This window comes from Grampus griseus (genome assembly GCF_964374135.1).
Source record: "Grampus griseus genome assembly, chromosome: 21".
Lineage (NCBI taxonomy): Eukaryota > Metazoa > Chordata > Mammalia > Artiodactyla > Delphinidae > Grampus > Grampus griseus.
The window spans coordinates 5,223,360-5,244,634 of NC_139015.1; the positions used below are offsets into that span (position 1 = coordinate 5,223,360).

The following is a 21,275-nucleotide window of genomic DNA, read 5'->3' on the forward strand; positions in this document are numbered from 1 at the left end:
GGCTTCCGTGCGACTCACGGCCTTCCCTGTGACCCGACAGGTATCGATACTGAGTGGAGGAAGACCCAGTGCGTGCCGCGGGAAGTGTGCGTGGATGTGGGGAAGGAGTTCGGAGCAGCGACAAACACCTTCTTCAAGCCTCCGTGCGTGTCCGTCTACAGATGCGGCGGCTGCTGCAACAGCGAGGGCCAGCGGTGCACGAACACCAGCGCCAGCTACCTCAGCAAGGCGGTAGGCCGGGCTCTGCGTGAGCCCTGCACCCGGGCGCCTTCATCCCTGCGGCCTTCAGAGGGCCTTAGTCCCGCTCACACTTGCTTGTCTTGTCTCTGGGGAACGAAGTTAACGTCCCAGTAGTTGGTGCTTTCCATGGTAGACCATCACCGAAAGAGTAATTGATGCTTCGTGAACTCTCTTTGCAGAGTGGCATCCAAGCCACGTTTTAAAGGTCAAATAGAAATGCTTATGCCAGTAGCGTATTCTGCAGAAAGTAATATTCATTTTAAAAAGATATTAAGATTTAAAAACATGATGCTGTTTTTATATTCAAGCCAAACTCTATCAAAGGCATGGCGGCCTTCTGAGTCTCTTGAAAAGAAAACGCTATCATTTTCAAAGTTAGAGAAAATAAACATGAGGGATTTTGGAATTAAAATAAATTTTTTTGAATACCTTTGTGTATATTTTAAAATAATTCAGTTCAGCAGTATGACATGTGTCCTAGACAATACTGTTTATTATTATGGTACTTGAGCTGTATTTAATCTTCTTTCACCTCCATGCTTCACAGAATTTAGGATTACTTTTATAATACATTTATGTTGTTGCTATGATTCATTTTACCTGCTTCCTCCAAATTACCTGCTCATATGAAAAAAAAAATCGGGATTTGCCTATGCCATTTTTGAAGTCTGTCTGGTTTCTTGTTGGTTTATGTTTTCACATTTTGTTTGGATTTTTTCGATAGACTTGATACTTGCGATAATCACAATTCTTATAAATTCTGATCTGCATAGCAGTGGCTTTAAAATGTGTAACAACGGAGTAGTTTTTATTTTAGCATTTCAAGTTTTTAAAGATGTGCAGAATTTTGGAGTTAAAAGTTTGAAGTCAGTTGGGAAGGAAGTACTTAGTCTTCCGAGTTCCGCTCCGGACACCCGCCTCTGACTCTACACACCCTCTTTCCTCACCTTCTCTTTCTGCCCTTCCTGGTGATTACTCCCAAATCTTTATCTCCAGCTCAGACCTCTCTCGTGGTTTCCGCACAACCAACTCAGCCTCGTGACTCAGCTTTCCCCAGACAGGTCAGAGTCAGCCTGTGTCACGCTGGAGTTACAGCCTGTCTCCCACCTCCACCCACCCTCACAAATAAACAAAAAAGTCAATGAATCTTTTTCTTTTTCCAGCGTTCTCTTAGTAAATGATGCCGTTCTTTTAGTTGGTCAGTCTGATTATTCTTGCTTTCACCAGAAGCCCAGTCAATAATTCCTGTTAACTCTACCTTCCAAACGTCTCTAGAACCCGTCTGTGTCTTCGTTCTGCTGACTCCACTCTGATCTGGGCTGCATGCGTCCATCACCTGGGGCATGACGCATGGACCAGCCCACTAACTGAGGTCATACCTCCTCCCTACTTCCCTCCAATCCCTTTGCCACATTATAAGCAGTGAGTTTTTTCTTTTCTAAATGAGAAATCAGATGCTGCTCAAAACTCTCCTGTAACACTGCCCGTTGCGACGGAGCCAGCGTACCGCGAGGGTATTGATAAGCTGGCCTTCTCTGATTGGACCGCTCAGGCTAGCATCTCTTCTGATCGGTTGATACCAACCTTCTGAGTTGTGAAATGTTTTGAATGACGCTCCTCTTCAGGTGTCTTCTTTAGGTGAAATCCTTTAACTGGTTTCCTGGGCCCTCCATGATCTGGCTGCTACTTAAATCTGCAGCTTCAATCGTCTCTGCTCTTTCCCGCAAAAACTGCTTTCCACAAATACCCCAATTCCTTTACTCTTTAAATTATGTCAAAATCTCTTACCTCCAAGTCATTCCAGTACTGCATCCTGGGTTTGAAACACCTCCTTACACATCACCACCACGTCCCCACTTATCGAGCTGATTTCTACACATCCTTAGGCCCAGACATAAACGTCGCCTTCACAGCATCCTGTCCTGTGCTCCGATAGCACCCTTTATTACCCATACAATATAGCATCATTACCTTATCTGTCTGTCAGATTATTTTATTCCCCAGGCTCTAAACCCCGTGAAAGCAAAGGCTGTGTTTGGTTATTACCGTGGGGCATAATAGCGCGGTAGGTGGCACGTAGTGAACACTGGGCGCTAATTAAATACTTAAATGAAAGGGAACAGATTTGGAGTCAAAGGCAGAGTTTCGAATAGGCTGGTTTTGAAGCATCTGAGTGGTATTTAGGTGGAGATACCAGAGGAAGACTGGGCATATAATTCTAGAATTCTCCAGCAGTGATTGGACCTCCAGCTATAGATTTGGGAGGAAACCTCATATTGATGAATGTGGTTTGAAGCCGTTACGTGGTTGCTACTGCTGAGAGAATTCTTGTCTCAGGAGAGAGATCGGAAGCTAATACCCAGGGAAAGCCAATATTCAGTCATTGATATCCCGCCCATTTCTCCCTTTGATTTTGTAATATCATGCCCTTCTCCCACCCAAAGAATCCACTCAGATTTATTTTTTAAGGTAAAAGGGATCATTTGAATTTAAATTCAATTAAGCAAATGTGGTGAAACACCTACTAAGTAGTGTTTATCAAGGAGGTTTACAAACCAAGGAGAACAAGACACGAATTCCTGATGGCACTGTTTTCATTTGCCTTTGACCTTTTTACTGATTTTTGCAGCTTGTAAAAGCTTGCACTCAGGTAACACTCTTTCCTGAGTTTATCTGTTTTTTTATATTTTCCATATAGTACAAATGGGAGCATGTGAAGATGGCTTTCAAACATAAAAGGAAGTTTCTTACCGATATTTTCTGAAGGGGAAAGAAAAAAGTGTTTTGTTCCAGAAATTCCAGACACATCTTTTGGCAACAAGTCACCGGCTAGAATCACATAACAATGTACCTTAAGTAATGTAAAACCCAAGTTTTTAGTAGGAACTTCATAGAAAAATTTTATGGGGTTCCATGAAGGACAGGTTATCAGCGTGTGTGAGGAAGCCAGCCGTGAGCTGAAAAGTAAAACCACATGCACTGAGCATTCCAGAGTGAGCTAATCCGTAACAACCACTCCGAAGTCCTTCCCAACTAATACCTAAGTGACTTTGAAAAGTTACCCAGATCGGATGTCTTCTTGACCTCTTTCCTAAACATATGCTTTAAGTGTATTTTCTCATGAGAAATTGTACGTTTAAGACACATCACCAAAAAGTAGAAAGTGGATTTTGCAGAACGTAAATTATTTGATGGCCAAAGTAGAAGCAGAAGAAAGTCATCTGTTTTTGAGCCAAACATATGGACAAAAAGTTATTTAAATGTTGGTATTGTTGTTGAATAGTGTCACTGAAGATAGGAATGAAAAGATAACTGCTAAATCTATGGGCTTTCCTTGGACATCTTGGAGTTAGAACTGGAGAAACTGTATGTGTTCATTAGTATCAACTGAAGGAGCAGCTCAGTCTGGGCCCTAAACCTCCTTTCCTCATTCTGACGTACATGAACCCCATAATTTAAAATTCTGTGTTGCTGTCTTAGAAATAGCTGTTCTATGTTTGTGTTATCTTATAAAGAAATCATATGAGCATATAGACTAGCAAAAGCATGCCAGATCATATTGGAGTTCAAGTGTTTCCTAAAATTGTCTTTTACTGCAAAATTCACTTAAACCTAAGTAAAATGTACAACTCTGGAATGAAACTTAGAAGTATTATTTTGCACTGCCGACAGGGATAGTTCTTCCATTAATTAAACAGAACACCAGCAGTCTGAAGGATTACTTTATTACATTCATATGTATTTAACAAGTGGAATGCGATTTGTTCTGAATCTTTAGCTAAGTAATATTTGGCAAGCATGGTTGTTGGAAATCAGGTTTTATCCAGATGTGGGAAAAGAACTCTATACCAATACCAGTTATCAGAAGTTAATGCATCTGTTAAACATACCATTTTTTTCCAACTTAATGTACTGATCATGTCCACAAGTTTTATTCAGTATTTCTAAAACTCCTGAATTGGGGTTTTTATTTTAATTGTAGCACTGTATGTACATTTTATTTATAAAAACATGTAAAATGAATTCAATACCAGATGTAAATCTGTTAGGACCTGCTGTCTTCCCAGACCCAATTTAAGTTCCATAGACCCTTGATAGCTGGCCATGTGGTTAATATACTCAGTTAAAAGGTTAAAATAAACCCTCAATTTTCATCTTTTCACATGTTTAGGGATTCTTTCTTTAAATGTTGTGCAGTTTTTCTGTCTGACTTTGCAGTTATTAGCCGTGCTGTCCAGGGGCTACAGATGTGTCTACACTTAATTAACGGACTCAGGGTTGGAATATTTAAATTACACATGGTAGTGAAATATTATTCTCTGGAGAGAAACTGGTCATATTTTGAGACAAAAAGTTGTAAAGGAAGGCACTTTTTGTGTCATATTTTTATCCACTCAAACATTCTCTTGAATTTGGTACTAAACCGTAATCCAGGATCTTCTCCGAAAGGAAGCTCTACACCTTCTTCTTGCACAGCCTGCAAGAGAAGTAGAAATAGGAATTGTTGTTTTACAACTGTTGCTATGCTGGTGTAAACGACCTATTGTTTCAAAATGTGGCTTTATTTGAAGTCCATTCTTGTTGGTGGGAATGGACTTAAATATTCTTATTAAAGAATTCCAGTAGATAGCAAATGGGGACCTGTCTGTTGGAAATGTTTGTCATTTCCTCTTGTTTATTACAGTTTTTACTGAATACACAATCAAAAACTTTTTTCAATTTCCATCTTTGTTTAAATGCCATCTTTATGTAAATTCTTTTGATCTTCTCCAAAACCAGCAACTCTTTTAATAGGCATATGCTAATAGTATAGCATCAGTTTCCATAGTGAATTTTATTATTATTTAGATGCTTAATTATATACAAGCTAATACCATCTGTTGTTCAACAACAATTCACTTTATGGTATAAAACTATTTTAGGAAAACCATGATGTTCAAAATATCAAGTTATATTTATCATCCATTAATGATGGATGACGATACTAAATACATCCATTAGTATTTACTAGGTGCATGTATATACATAGAATTATTAGCTAAAGCTGAACATAGTACATAAATTTTGCACTCTGTGAGTTTAAATTTAAAATAGAGAGTACAATTGTGCACACATTAAAGAACAAAACAATCTGACAAGAGTATAAGGATTTTTACTGCATTAAAATATAAAGAATCTATTTATTGTTTCAAAGACTGATGTGTTTGGATAGACCTTAACTCTTTTGAGAGAAAATTATAGTCACTGTGTTGGTTTCAGTCTTTATATAAATGACAAGCACAGATTTCATAAGGGAGTTAAACTGCAGGTTCTTGCTTACCAAGAGCATTTGTGGTAAACTATTTGCTGTGTTTAAAATTCTAACCTAGTATCATCATACATACACAGAGATTTTTTTTTTCCCTAATTCGCTCTCATTGTTAGTTTTGCTTAACTAAAACTAGGGACAAGAGTCATTGATTGATGACTGTTATCTTGAGATGACTGTTGGCTTGAGATGACTGATGACCTATACGTTCTCAATAAATAGTTATTGAAAACTGAACAAAGAAAGATTTTAAATAAGTTAAAAAATTGTAATTCCTCTAACAAAGACTCAACTCAGTTTTAAAGAAGAGGAAGAAGAATCATCCAACCAACACTGCCATGAAATCACCACCATTATTATCCCTATTTCATAAATCATGAAACAGCAGCTAAGAGAAGTTAGGTAATTTTTCCAAATCACAGAAGTAGCACAGATGCAGGACTCTAATTAATGTCTGTCTCTTTTTAAGACTAAGATCTTGGTTATTCTTATATCTCTAGTAGAAAAGGGAAGTTGCCAGTTATTTGAAAAGTTTATTTATTTAGGGAAGCATGTGAGTTTATAATGTGATTCTAATTATTAATATTTTTCAGCTCAAAAAAAGTTTACATTTTCTGAGCATACTATCTAATTAGGAAAAAGGGCTATAGACATTCTTAGTAACATAGGGATTAAATATAGCAATGTAAAATTCACAAATTGGTCTGTAAAAAAGAAAGTGGAATTTATTATACTTATTAAAAAGGAGTAGAAACTGTATTTAATCATTTTAAATGAAAAAAAAAGTCAATCAATACTCACATTTAAAGCTAGTGCAGAAAGGAGGTGGGAAATGAGAGCGGCTCCTTTAATGTGTGACAGCAGCTGGCATTGGCACAATTACGTCTTACTGTCCACACATACAGCACATCTCAGTAGATGTTTCTAATTCTTCTGAAGTCAGCAGATGAATAAAACTCAATTATCAAAAATCTTTTTCCCTTTAATATTGGTCAAAAGCATCTTTCTCTGGACCCTTAAATTTTTTCCACACTGACACAGTCAATTAGAAAGTTAAGGAAACTGCCTGAAAATCTCAGGTCAAAATTTGGAGGTGGAAGGTGTGTTTCAAAGAGAAGAAAAGGGTTTTTACTTTAATCTTCAGCCTGTTTCTTCCTTTTGACCAAATTAACTGAATTGAGCTGTCAAATTGCCTACTTGGACTCAAACAAGAGACATTTCTATGACATCAATAATTAAATATTTATTTTCCTTAATTAGAAATAATTTTTCTCTCAAACTGCACCACAGTTTTAATGCCTATGAAAAATCTTCAACTTACAGGAAAAAAACAGTTCTCTGAACAGTGATTTGTTTTTTCAGTGCCTCTTTACCTGTCCCTTTATCCTTTTAGTCAGTGTATTCACCAACACAAATCCCTTCCACCCTTTGAAAGTATAGCGCCAGGCCTATTTTACCAGGAAGATGCCTCTTAATATGCATTTGACTGATCTCCATCTCACTAGAACATTCTTCGAAGGCCTACTTCCTGAATACACACCTGGTGCTTTGGGGCAGGTCCTGAATGGGGACACTGTCCACCCAGGAATGGCCGAAATCTGTCCACGATCACTGATAACACTCACTGTGGTCTCTTTCCCCTTTGGAAACCATGCCAGGGTGGAACCTGGAATGGCAGCAGTCATTGAAAGGAAGGATGCCGCTGAGGTCTGGGGGTGGGAAAGCATCACTCACTCTTCTACAATAGCTGTTATCTCATAGTGCCTTATCCCTCGCTATCAGGCCCTGTTCTGCCTTGAGTCACTTGAGACGATGCCAGATCTTGCAGTGGTTATTATTACACGCGTTCTGTAAGCCGAAGTGCCCTCGTGGCCTGACCCGTCTCATCCCTTTCTTTCCAATCGCATGAGGCCACCCTTCTTGTTTCTTCATTCCCACCTGCTCCAGCCCTCAGACTCACTCTGGTACCCAGTTATCTCCACTCAGTCCTTAGCGCGCTTGAAGACCTTTGACCCTGTGACCACACCCACCTTCTTGAAGCTCTCCTCTCTTTGTTTTTTGTTTGTTTGTTTTTGCGGTTCGCGGGCCTCTCACTGTTGTGGCCTCTCCCGTTGCGGAGCACAGGCTCCGGATGCGCAGGCTCAGCGGCCATGGCTCACGGGCCCAGCCGCTCCGCGGCATGTGGGATCCTCCCAGACCGGGGCACGAACCCGCGTGCCCTGCATCGGCAGGCGGACTCTCAACCACTGCGCCACCAGGGAAGCCCTCCTCTCTTTCTTTTGCGTCCCTTGGCTTAACAGTTCCCCTCCTGGTTCTCCATGGAGGGTCAGACTTCTTCCCAAACATATTCACTGGTTCACGTGCCTTTTTTCACCCCTTATACGTTCCTGTTGCCCAGGTTTCTATTATTAGGCGTGTTCTGTTTTCATTCAGAATGAGCTCACCAAGTATTCTCATCAATGCCCAAGAATTTAATTCCAACTTTAATACCGCTGGCCTTTAAGGGGCTCTCCTAAGCTCTAAGTACATATATCTAATTGCCAGTTAAACATAAATTCTTAGGTTTTTCTGAGCTGACCTGTACATCTTTCTATCATTTCCACTATGACAGAGTTTAATTAAGTAATTTATAAATATGAAAATGAAATAAGCAATTCTAAACCACTTTATATTTCTTCTATAATGCTGGTTCTTAATGTAGGGTCGAGAGATGTCATAAGAAGTAGAAAAACTAGTATATATAGGTAGTACAGAATTCTCTCTCTTAAAATAGTTATACATTGTGCAAAAGATTTCTGCCAGTGTGACATTTTACCTAATAAAAGGCTTTCATCCAAACTGCATAAACAAATGTCTTTTTAGAGAAGAAACTGGTCAAAATGGTAATACTGGGATACATTGAGGCCATACGTTGAGATTATCTACGTAGAGTAGGAAGTATTCTGGAACACATCTAGAATCCTGAGAATATATGCAAATAATAATAACTCACATCTACACAGCAATCAAAATACATATCACAATCGTATACGTTAGCTTACACAATTTTTAAAACAGTCCCATGAATTAATGGGTCAAATGTTACCCTGAATTTACTGGTTGTTAAAGAAAGATACAGCTTCGAGAAGTTAAATGACCTTTCCAAGTTCACATAACTTACAAGTGGGGTTGCCAATAAAGGTGCCCTGTCTTGTGCCCATTCCTCCTAAGGCACTTAGTCTAAGAAAGTAGCTGAAGTAGTACGCGAATATATAAGAAATACATTTCAAGTGAAGAAAATGTGCATTTATAATTGAGATATTTCTATATTTCATTCTTCAAAATTCATTTCAGTGAATCTCCCTGTAGGCATGGACAGAATGGGCACCTAATTCTATTCCCTAAATATCTGCAGTGATCTTCAACTGTTGGCATGAAATTACAGCAAAGGGTGGAACCACAAGGCTCTGGGGTGTGTTGTCTTTTTTAGCACTACACAAATGTCTGTAAAGGTAGCAAACAACACGTGGTTTAGCTACAATTAAATTACTATGAACTGATCTTATCAAGCAGGTAATGGTCAGGATTTCACTTTCACCATTATTACTGATCATAATTTAGATTTTAAGAATCTTTGGCATTTAAATCCTCTTAGTTTTACTTAATCACTAATTTATTTGTATATTCAACTTAAAACATTGTTTTTGTGGAAGGAAGAGGAAAAGCTGAAGTTCTCCACTAATGAGGCATTCAGAATGAGGTTTTAAACGAAATGTTAAGACTCTAATCCACCATCATGTATAATGTCCTACCCTGTTTTATACTTATATTCTCATAATGCCTTCGTCAGAATAGCAGAAACGATCCTTTACTAATGAATGTATTTATTTTTCTTTTAAACATAATAAATTCATAAGATATCTCAGATAAATGTAAAACTACTTTGAGGTTGAAGTTTAATTTGGAATGAAAGTCAGTTTTACATCTATGTATTTTATGTCTGTGTATTCAATTTACATAAAATAGGACTTAACCAAACATTTCAAGGTTGTGTGACCAATAGATTTGCTCTTACATCACAAAGATATTTATATCAGTGCCATTTTTTTAAACCCCTGGAATAATCTAGGACTCTGAAACAATCCTTTTTTCCTTGAACATGTTGGTTTGTCATATCTCTGCTCTGTAGTCATTAGTTGGTTATCAGAATTCTAATATGCTTTATGATAGTGACATGAGATAAGCATATGGACTGTTTACTATTCTGATAAAGGATACTTATTAGACGCAAAACAGTTTTTACATTGTAATCATAAAAACTTTAGCATCCTGAATACATTATGCAGCACTACCTAATCATGAAGAGTTAATCTCACTCTTTTTGGACTCCAACATGTACCATAAAAATGCTTTATAGCATCTATATAATTTTTCTTCTTTTGTCCCTTCTTTGTAGTTGTTTGAAATTACAGTGCCTCTCTCTCAAGGCCCCAAACCAGTAACAATCAGTTTTGCCAATCACACTTCCTGCCGATGCATGTCTAAGCTGGATGTTTACAGACAAGTCCATTCAATTATTAGACGTTCCCTGCCAGCAACACTACCACAGTGAGTATGAATTAAATCTATTTTTTTCTTCATCCTCTACTAATATAAAATTATTTCCAAGTAAACACAGTTGATTGAAAGAATTTTTGTGAAATTTGCGATAATATACTTCTGCATCAAATAAAAAGAAGACATTCAACATTCATGAAATCAACTGTGCAAATTCATAGATGATGCTAAAACTAAAAATATTTGAGCCTAAGATTTTTGGTCCAAAACAAAAAGTAAATATAAATACATTCTTTTCCATCTATTAGCATTCAGTTGCCTCTCTTCAATCTCAATTAGTTTTTCTCTATATATCGATTCATATTTTTTATTTCAGCAAGGATTGAATACTGAAATTTTGATTAATACTTGAAATAATTTTTCTTAATATTACTTCAAATTAACAATCAAAGTAACATTTGTTATTCAAATTTTTTTCGCATCCTTTTTTTAGTTTGGTATATGGCAACATATGCTTCATTAGATCTGATAAAGGGCCTGGATAGAGCATCACGTATTGACTCTATGAACAGTTTATAATGAATCATTATGCACTGCCATCTGAGATCTAGGAACTTTTTGCCCCCAGATTAGGATGCAGCTCTTTGTTCTTTAGTATAGCCAGGGAATATGGAATGGGCGTGTAAATAAACCTTAGATAATTCCAACATTTGTAACAAAAGTATAAATAAATTGATGGGTAAACATATACATTTACCAAAAACCTTTTTAGAAAGCTTTCATTTTCATGGGCTTGACAATAAAAGTGATGGGCTAATAGCAGTTTTCCCTGTTGGAGCTCTTTGTGCTGCTTTACTTAGTGTGACAGATAGGAGGCGTTACCTTTCCAGGGACACCGTAGGAAAAACTCAAGGGTAGCCTAATTTGACTGACAGAAAGAAAAAATCTTACAAGCATCTGTGAATAAATTCATACTAATGCAAGTGGAGACAACAGCCCCCTGAAGTAGTAGGTGCGATTTCATTTCCGCAGCCCTGGGAGCTCTATTCACCTGTGTCCCTTGGCAACTCCCATTCTAAGCACTTCAGTTGTTATCTCTGTATTGATGGTTTCCAGAATTACAGTTCAAGATCTGACCATATTGATGACTTATAATATTTTATTAAGTCCCTTTTATATAGCTGTGTTTATTATTATATTAGACGTAATAGGTACAAAGTCAAAGATTTATTAAGTCCGTTTATTTACCTCTACATTATTCACAGTAATGGCCTTTCATATTCTTTGAGGCCTTGAAATCACGCAGTTGTCATTAATTCCTTCTTTCCCTTATATCACACCCAAAAGCTATTGATTATTTTGGGGGAGAGGGGAGATATCTGCTCCAACGTAAACTTATTATTTCATTTCCAACACTGTCACCCTGATCCACTTCATTCTGCATGGATTTCTGATTTAATGCGGTGGTTTCAGTACTAGCTTTCTTGTGTCAAATGTGTCTCCAGCTCCTGTATAATGTCACAAGTAAGCTTTCAAAGGCATCATTTCATTCATCTGACCAGAAGCTGTCAGTGACTTTCAACTTCTCAAAGAATTGGGCACCGATTTTCCACCTCTGTCTTCTGGTGTCAGCCTTCCTTTCTTGTTTTGCTTCTTATTCTTCACCAAGTCTGTGTTTCACAAAGTCTGGTTCCCTAAATACCACGCTTATTTCCTGCTCTGTAACTGTTTCTATTCTGACCTGGCTTAAAATAAATTTACTTTCTTTTCTGCCTTTCCAAAGCCGTATCTATTTCTCAGAGTTCAGGTAAAGGTCTTTCTGCTGCCTTTGTCGTGTCCAAATACCACAGTCACCTTTGCTTCGTGAATTCCCATAGCAATTACTATACTTACTTTATCCTTGCATGGGTTGTTTAGGGGTCTGTAACTGTTGCATGTGAACCTGGATCACGAGAGTATTTCAGGTAGGCTTATGTCTTCTGTAATGTCCAGCTAATAACACTTAAAAATAATTGAGCTGTTAACTACTTTCAGGCCCTAACACACATTGTCTCATTTAACACTGACAAAAGCATCTGTGAAGTTGGTGGTACTTAGCCTTATTTTACAGTTGAACTGGTAATCACGCTCCAAACTTGGGAGCTAAACAAGTGTACTACACTCATCAACAAATGCTTCTTAAATAAATAACTTATTTATCTGTATGTATCTCATAGCATTTGTGTATTTTAGTTATACTTTCATCAGTACTTATTCTTCTAACTACTATACTGTATGCTGTTGGAGGTCAAGAAGAGACAAATGTTTGAGCAAAGAGAGCTTGGGTCTTAGTAAGCAGAGCTGAGTTAGGTCTGCCATTAATTAGCGTTTTAACATTGGGTATTTCATGTCTCTGAACCTCAGTTTGCTTATGTGTAAAATGTAAAGATGTAAAGAGGATTGAAGGAAATACTTCCTTCAATGCTTCCGCAGTGCTGACTATAGTGTCCAGCATCTAAGAGACAGTCATTAAAGGGCAGATTTATTATTATCGTTAAGATTCATGTTGGATTCATTTCCTTGTCTCTTGTGTTTTTCAGTGTGTTTCACCGTGTACAATAAGAAATGTATTTTATATTCCAAGCCAGTGGGCACATAACTATGTGTATATGTAATATCCATCTATGTATGTGTGTAATATTTAGAATATATATATAATTTTAAAGTAGATGACTATATGTAACTTTACATGTAGTTATATACCCATATATAGCTATAAAAATAAAACAAAGTATTATTTTAAAATATTTCCTTTAGAGTAGTGCTATTCAACCTTTTTTTTTTCCCATTGTCACCCCCTAAGGATCCTTTTATAGGCATTTTTTCCTAATCACCTCCCCCATGAAATCTGAATACCACAGACACATTTATATTTCTTTATATACCTTAAGTATATCTGGGCTTCATACATTTAAAAGGAAGTAGAAAGCTTACTTTTTTATTCAGCGTAGGATTAAAAAGGACAAAATAAAAATGTTATAGTGAAAAGTTAAATAAAAATGTAAAAGCTATCAATATTGAACATAACATAACTATTTGCTGAGAAATTTTTAAAGTAATTTATTTACTTATAAAAATGGTAATATGTCAAATTACATATGGAAATTAGCAATTTATATAAACTAACAATACAAATATAATAATTTTTAAAACATTCAAAATAATCATGTTCCAGCAAAAGTAAAATAATTTTAAAAAATAAAAAATTTTTAAGAGAAATTAACTTTTAACTTTGGCTTCATATGAGAAAACAATGTTTAACCTATATAACTACTAGATATTTATTTAGAGGGTATCAACAATTTTTCTTCTTGGCATATGACATACTAATGTTTTGATTAACATTTAAGCTCAAACATTATTTGAGCTTAAATACACACAATATGATCAATAACTTCCCACCTAGGTATTTATCCAAGATAAATATAAACGTATTTCCACACCATAACTTGTAGACAGACGTTCATATAAGCTGTTTAGCCTGTAACTGGGAAGAAACCAACATCCATCAAAGATGAATGAATAAACAAATTGCAGTCTATCCATACAGTGGACTATTACTGCGCAGTCTAAAAAGAATGAACTGTTAATACACACAACAACATGAATGGATCTCAAAAATGTTAAGCTGAGTGAAAGAAGCTGGACTAAAAAGAATGCATACTGTATGATTCAATTTACATGAAACCCTAGAAAAGACAAAGATAATCTAGACTCAGAGAAAGCAATCAATAGTTGCCCAAAGATGCAGGGGGTGGGGATTGACTGGGATTGAGCAAAGGGAACTTTTTGTGGGTGATGGAAATGTTCTGTATTTTGATGGTGGTGAGCGTTACACAGGTGCACAAATTTGTAAAAAGGCAGTGAATTTAAAATAGGAGCATTTTGGGGCTTCCCTGGTGGTCCACTGCACTCCCAATGCAGGGGTCCTGGGTTCGATCCCTGGTCAGGGAACTAGATCCCGCATGCTGCAATTAAGAAGTCTGCATGCCGCAACTAAGACCCAGACCAGCCTAAATAAGTAAATTTTTTTATAAAACAAATTAAAAAAAAATAGGAGCATTTTCTTATATGCAAATCATTCCACAGTAAAATTGATTTTTGAAATGCCAAGAGAAAAAGACCCCTTTCATTAACTATAATTTTGAAATTAGTTGAGGTTCAAAATGGTAGATGTCTTAACATCTTTATGGTGACACTTTAAGTCAAGATTATAATGATTCCTTCGGGGGGAGGGCTTCCCAGCACTCCTTCCTGTGGAGATGAAATCCCGCTCAGTGCTGCCAGGAGGAAGATGAGTCATGTCTTTTCCAGACTCTTGGTGTTATGTTTACATTATTATGAGGTTAAATAAGTGGCATATCATTCGTTTTACGTTATTTAAGAACAGATATAACTAAGTAATTGAGAGAATCATTCACAAAATGAGCCATTCATAAAATAATTCTTGAGTCTCTAAAAAGGACAAAGAATGTTTCTAGGTTCTGTGCGAGAGGACAGAGATGGGCCTGGTTGCCCCTAACCTCTGCGCATTCAGAGTCAAGGGACAACGTGTGTTATGTTGATATTACTATTGTTATTATTTATTCTCCTAAATATTACTGTGCACCAAGCCACTCATGCTCGTAACTAGTGCTGCCAGGTGGTAGCCTTGATGACACACACCACAGAGCAGAGTGTGCTCGCTGTAGGTGGCTTCTTGGTTTGAAAATTCCTCCTCTGCTCACCAGCCCTTTTGAGTTCTGCTAAGTTCTATAAACTTTTTGTGACACTTTTTCATCTTTAAAACAAAACAATAAAATGTTACATATAACACAATACAGTGTAAGATTTATAACCTATAGTCCTCACAGTCTATTCAATAACATGACACTATATTACATATTAATCTAAGATTATAATACCATAATAGAACAACAATGATGATGATGATAACATCTAACCCACGAGGGTGTAATGATGTTTATTGTCAGTATTCATGTGAAATATTAGCCCACTGCCTGACACACAGTAAGCGTTCAATAAACATTGGCTGCTATTTTTACTAACATTTTACAAATGAGAAAATTGAGTCTTAGAAATGTAATTAGCCTATACAGAGCTAAAAACTAAAAAAAAAAAGTGTCAGAAGGAGATAAAAAGTCAAGTTTTCCTTTTTCTTAAGCTCTCCCCCAATAGCATAGAGCATTTCTAGTATTTTCAAAACAAAATTCAAGTCTCAATAGCAGCAGCAACAAAAAATACCATAAATTCAGAGGTGGAGGACAGTATCTAACAGAAAGGGTTAGTTATCATGTTCATATGGATGTTCTCATAGATTATTCTCTTTTTTCCAATTATTTCCTCTTATGTTTTCCTTCAGATTAAATTCCATGAATTTCTATGGCCCCGTTAATGATGGAGACTCTCTTTTTATGGAGGGAGCCGTTTATGATTAAGAAGCGATGCCCAAGATCTTTCTACTTGGTGTTTATTCATTCATGAGTATTTATGTTGAGTCTTCTATGTGCATAGCACTGTGCTAGGAAACGTAGGATTTTTATAAATGGATTATGTAATTTCTTAACTAAAGCAACTTATGTACCAGAGGACAAACATACACAAATATATCTAATATAATAAGTGTACAATACACTGTGCTCTGCTTCATTCAGCCATTCAGCAGACAGTTATTATGTGCCCTCTAGGTACTACTGTTGTGTTAGGCTATAGAGATAGATAGGATTGCTATTCCAGAAAAAATCCCATAAGGGAGTCAGACATGTAACCTTAGGACTGGGATTGGTGTAGGAGAGGAGGTGACGGTGGATGCATGACTGCAGCAGAGTGTGTGATGGAGAGGGTCTGCAGAAGTCCAGAGAGGTCAGCAGAAGTGCAAACGCCATTCCAGGGATGGACTTCTTCTCTCTTTCCCTTCCAGTCGCTCAGGAACCACTAAAAGACACATGTAGGGACGTGATATTTACATCTTACATGATAGAATGAACAGCCTGGTGGCAAGGTAGTACGTGAATTAGAGAAGCCAAACAGGAGTTGGAAAATGTGGAGAGGACACTTCTGAAATAATCCAAGAGAGAAATAATAAGAGTGGGTACCGAGGCAGTGGAAGTGGGGATGGAAAGACATTTGAAATATAAGAAAGTATATGACTTGGCAACTGCGTGTGTGGGACGACAAAGAGGGAGAAGTTGAAGATGAAACTGCAGGTATGATATTCAAAAAGACGGGGAATACCTGTTCACGGGAAGAACGGGTTTGTGAAGGAGAATTTAGTATTTACGTGTGCACTTTGAGTTTTTGCAGCATCTCTGAGAAATCAGAGTGGAACGTTCAGCAGACAGTGGATCTGGGGCTGGGGAGACACTGGGGTGGGGGGGCATGCCCATTGGGTAGCTGCCAATAGGTAACTGGCACTTAGAGCAATTGGAAGAAATTAAACCAGCCAAGGAAAATATGGGACATAAGCAGGGAAGAGGGGCAGCAGATGACACCATGGGGAATATGAATGTTTCGGAAACTCGGAGAAATCATAGACTAGCACGAGACTGAGAGAGACCAATCAGAAAATTTAGGCATAAAAACTGGGCGAGAAATATATTACCAAATCCAAAAGATATTGCAAAAGCCAACAAGAGTTGAAGGAAAGAAGTGGTGAGAGGATCAAATATCAGAAAAAGCTTAAGAATGGTTAGGACTGACTCCATGACCTGAAGGACGTGATACAGAGATAACATAAGCATTTATTAATGACCTACTATGTGCTAGGTGCAGAGAGAGAGGGTGAGAAAGAAAGAGGGTAAGCAAGAGAGTGAGAGAGAAAGTCTCAATTACGCATGAGAAGCTGAATCAGAGGGATCAAGTAACTTTCCCCAATATCACACAACTAAAAATGTAGGAAAGCAGAGATTCCAACTAAGTTAGGAGCCAATTCATCCCTTTGGGGGTGCAGTCATTACTGCATTTTTAACTTCTTGAAATTAAAAACAATAACTTCAAGCATACAGTAAAGGACAAAAAATGACATCTTTCTGCCCCAATTCAAAATTTGACAAACATTTTGTCATATTCACTTAAGATACAACCCAAAGCCCCAGTCACCGTTCTTCATCCTTGATTCCCAGAAGTAACCACTACGCAGAAATTGTACTATTCTCATTCGTGCTTTGCTATTTTTATAGCGGGTGGATGTATTAACATACCATGAGAGATTATAGGGTACACCTTGGTGTGTTTAAATTTTTGTGTTAAAATTGGGCCATTAGTTTTAGTCTCAACAGTATGTTTTATAGATGTAATCATTGATTTCTGTAGGCCTGGTGTGTTCATTAAACAGCTGCATAGTATTCCATTGGATGAATAGATAGGTAGATAGATACAGATAGATAGTTAGATAGTTTTTTCATGATTATTCTATGACATTATACTATAGGGAAGGCAATATTCAAGCATTAGGAAAAGAATAAAATCAAAGGAGAGAGATGTCACATTTGAGAGACAAGTGCCTTGCAGTTAATTTTACCCACTGGTAAATGTATTGGTTAGTCAATTGATTATCATTAACAATGTTCCTAAAGTTATCCTAAAGAAAATAACACGTTCTGGGACCAATGAATAGAATCGAATAATTTAACTGGATTTAAATCTGTAAAAGCAGTAGAGATAAATTACAAAGGCAATGCTGAGACTATGCTTCTGGACCTTTGAGCACAGCCTGCGGTGTTTTGCCTCTGTACAGGTATTGGGGAAGCATAGGGAGTTCTGTGAGTAGAGAAATGACAAGACATTGCTCACCATGGCCAAGGTACCTTGAGTTGTTTTAATGGTTAATAAAGATAGAGGATATGTATTATTTCAGCCTGATAAAGAGGCTGTATCATGGGGGAGAGTCATGTTATGGTGAGAAAGACAAAAAGGAAGGGTGAAGAAAGGTGCAAAAATTGACAAATCTAGCCTGAAGGCTAATTTGTGAGTTTGTTTACTGCCTTTATTTCTTTTACAAAAGTGTTAACAATGTTTACTAAGATACCCAGTAAAGCATACCTGCTTCTAAGAAGTTACAGTTATTCAGGTTTATTAGGGAAACTTCATTCTTGTGACAGTTCATCTGTTCAACAAACAGAGTAGATTTACAGCCACGAAAACCTTTGATTTAGAATCTGAGTGTCTTTGGACTGTTCATCTATTACAATGGATCCTTAGTCCTAATGCTTAGAAACTTGAATATCCATGAGTTTTTCTTTCTCCCCTTTTAATTTTTCATTATTTCCCTTTTGATTTCAAGATTGTAATTGTTGCTTTACACAAAATAGAGATAAACAGAATAGCATGTTGATTTTAATAAACTATTTCAGAGCAGAAATGTGAAGATAATTTACCTGCCAATTAAACTGTGACATAGTCTAGCACCAGTTGATCAGAAACCACCCTTTTTTTCAGCATTTTAAAACATGAATTTTTATTCTTCCCTGAAAATATCCTCTTTGCAGGTCAAGCCCTAGGTTCATATGCAATTATTTTTGAAATCTTAATTCATATGTCTATTCATCCTCTTTCCTACAAAGCTCATCATCTAAATATTGTCAAACACCTTCAAATGAGCACCTATGATATGAACTCAGGTAAGAGATTCCAGACCCTGAAGCGTATTTTTTTCCAAAAGGAAGCCAACCATGCTGTAGAGTGTGCCTGTCTTTGGGCTGTCTGTTTCTGCTTTCTAAAAGTTAATAATGGAGAGCACAGCATCCCTGTGGCTTGCTGATTGACTGGTAGAAATGACAGCAAAATGTATATGACTGAGAAGATTTCATCAGTACATCCTCTGCGCTAGGCTGTTTCTGTAATGTTACCCATAGGTAGGGGCTATTAGATCAAAGATTTTGTGACATTTAGTGTCAAGTTTACCCAGATCACATTGATGATTATTTTTAATAAATGTCCATATTATTAGACCACATCTACCAATCATCTTCTAAAAAATCTATAGACTTTTTCAGAAATTTTAGGTTTATAGAAACACTGAGCAGGAAGCCATTGCTCTCCCCCAACTAGTTCCCCTATTATTAGCATCTTTTTTTTTTTTAAAATAGGTCTTTATTGGAGTATAATTAGTGTGGTACATCTGATACCATTGATGAGCCAATACTGATACATTATCAACTAAAATCCATAGTTTAGTATCTTTTTGTTGCACATTATATGGATTTTGACAAATGCATAATGACAGGTATCCACCATTATATTGTCTTACAGAATGTTTCACTGCCCTCATAACCCCTGTTCAGCCCTACTTCCCTTCCCCGAAACACTGCCCTCAACCAGTCATTTTGATGTCGTAGCGACACTCTCATGCCCTCAACACATGTTGTCATTGTTTTGGTTTTGCTTTTTTGTTGAGATGTGACTGTGATGAGATAATGAGACCAGTGGCTATTGAAGGACATTTTTACTGAATTCCTGGTTGCTATTTTATCATTTCTCTGTTCTGATTCTGTTAGTTCGAGTTAAATATAGCAATAAAAACTGACAAACTGACCAATAGAGTAACTGCTAGATTTCCATTGTTTCAACCTACCATACCTCTCTCAACCTTGTATATCCAACCAAATCCAAAAAGTTTAAAAATTTAAAAAAGGAAACCACCTAGGCTTCTAGCCTTATCCTAGCATCCTGTGCTGCTGTGCTCCGGTTCTAGTGACCATCCAACTCAAAAACAAGCACTCCTGCACGCAGCTAGCCAAGCAATGACTACATGGCATAACCCATGCTTTATACCCAAGTCTTAGATGGTAGCTGGGTTGTTGTATATAGCAGGTTACTGCTTTAAAACAATCATTTATATTCGCACAAAAAGTGAAAGATTAGATTTCTAAGCCCACTTTTTATACTAATGCAATGATTGTATTAGCCTTTCACTTATTAAGTCTAGAAAAATCAGTAAAACTATGGATTTTCATCAATCAGACATAATTACTATTTTTTTTTATATCTTAACAAACCCAACTCCATCCACTGTTCTTCCAGTCACAAGCAAAATAGTAACATAAGCAGACGTAAGCACAAATGAGCATGAAATCAATAAAAATCAATACCAGGTACGATAAATATATGTGTTTTATTTAGATATATTTCTGTTAAACATGTTCCTTTTTTAAGACAATTTATATAAAGCCTTTAAAATGAATATAATTCTGAGTTCTACCCATAGTACTGAAGAAGCTACTTAATAACATTCACTATCAAGGCCATTTTTACTTAACCACTTTTCATTTGATATTTACCACTCTTGCAAAAATATAAGCAAATCAACATCTGTGTAGATTGCTGAGTGTATTCAAGGGCCACGCATGACGAACTCAAGATGAACACAACAGTTCAAAGACTTTTGGAATAAAATTGTTGAAACCAGGGCGCTGATAATGAAAGAATATATTTGCCCCCCCGCCTCCTATGCTGAGAGCAATCTTGAGCAAAAAGGGTCTAGATTGATATTAACCCATAATGTATTACAGGTCTCAGTGATGTTAATCATAGTGGGCGAAGTTCAAACGACATCAACAGTTGGCCGTTAGGAAATCAAAACCCTATTTTGATTTTTTTCAAAATTAATTATGTAGTCAGAGTTCCCTTACGGTTTTCGCAATGGAGTACAAGAACATCTTATTGAATGTCCAACTGAATGACGTAAAGCTCCTTGGAGCTCGTAGTACATGCTTTCAAACTAATATTACTGGATCATACACCACTTTTAACAAGATTTAGCAAAGAATAGCTATTTGAAGAACACACCTGTGGACTATAGATGCCACATGATCAGCAGAATTTTAATCTGCTGGGATGTTGTAAAGATACCTAATTAAAAGAGCTTCCAATGAGATTAATCGATTAACAGCACAGTTCATCTCCATAGAAAGAATTTGCTTTTTAAAGAAGTCATTGAGTGCTACAAGTTGAATTAGTATTCAATTAATGTCAACATTCATTTTGAGCAACCTATGAAATATTTTTAAAGAGATACTTAGTAAATTATATCAATAAGCATTTTAATATAAATCAAGATGCAGTTCATTTTTTCCACTTAGAAATACATTACCAAGATGATAGTGATTTGAAAAAGAATAACATTTCAGCTCAGCTCTAACTAATGCCAAATAAA

At 36.8% G+C, this 21,275-nt stretch overlaps 1 protein-coding gene across 1 annotated transcript in view; it reads left to right on the forward strand.

The window, feature by feature from the left end:
- Window positions 1-21,275, forward strand: part of VEGFC (vascular endothelial growth factor C) — a gene marked incomplete at its 5' end in the record, with an annotated part of 79,654 nt that overhangs the window by 49,827 nt on the left and 8,552 nt on the right. The window contains 2 exons of the mRNA XM_082680469.1: window positions 41-231; window positions 9,984-10,135. Of these exons, the coding sequence (XP_082536595.1) occupies window positions 41-231; window positions 9,984-10,135 (343 nt within the window). The remainder of the gene's footprint in view (window positions 1-40; window positions 232-9,983; window positions 10,136-21,275) is intronic.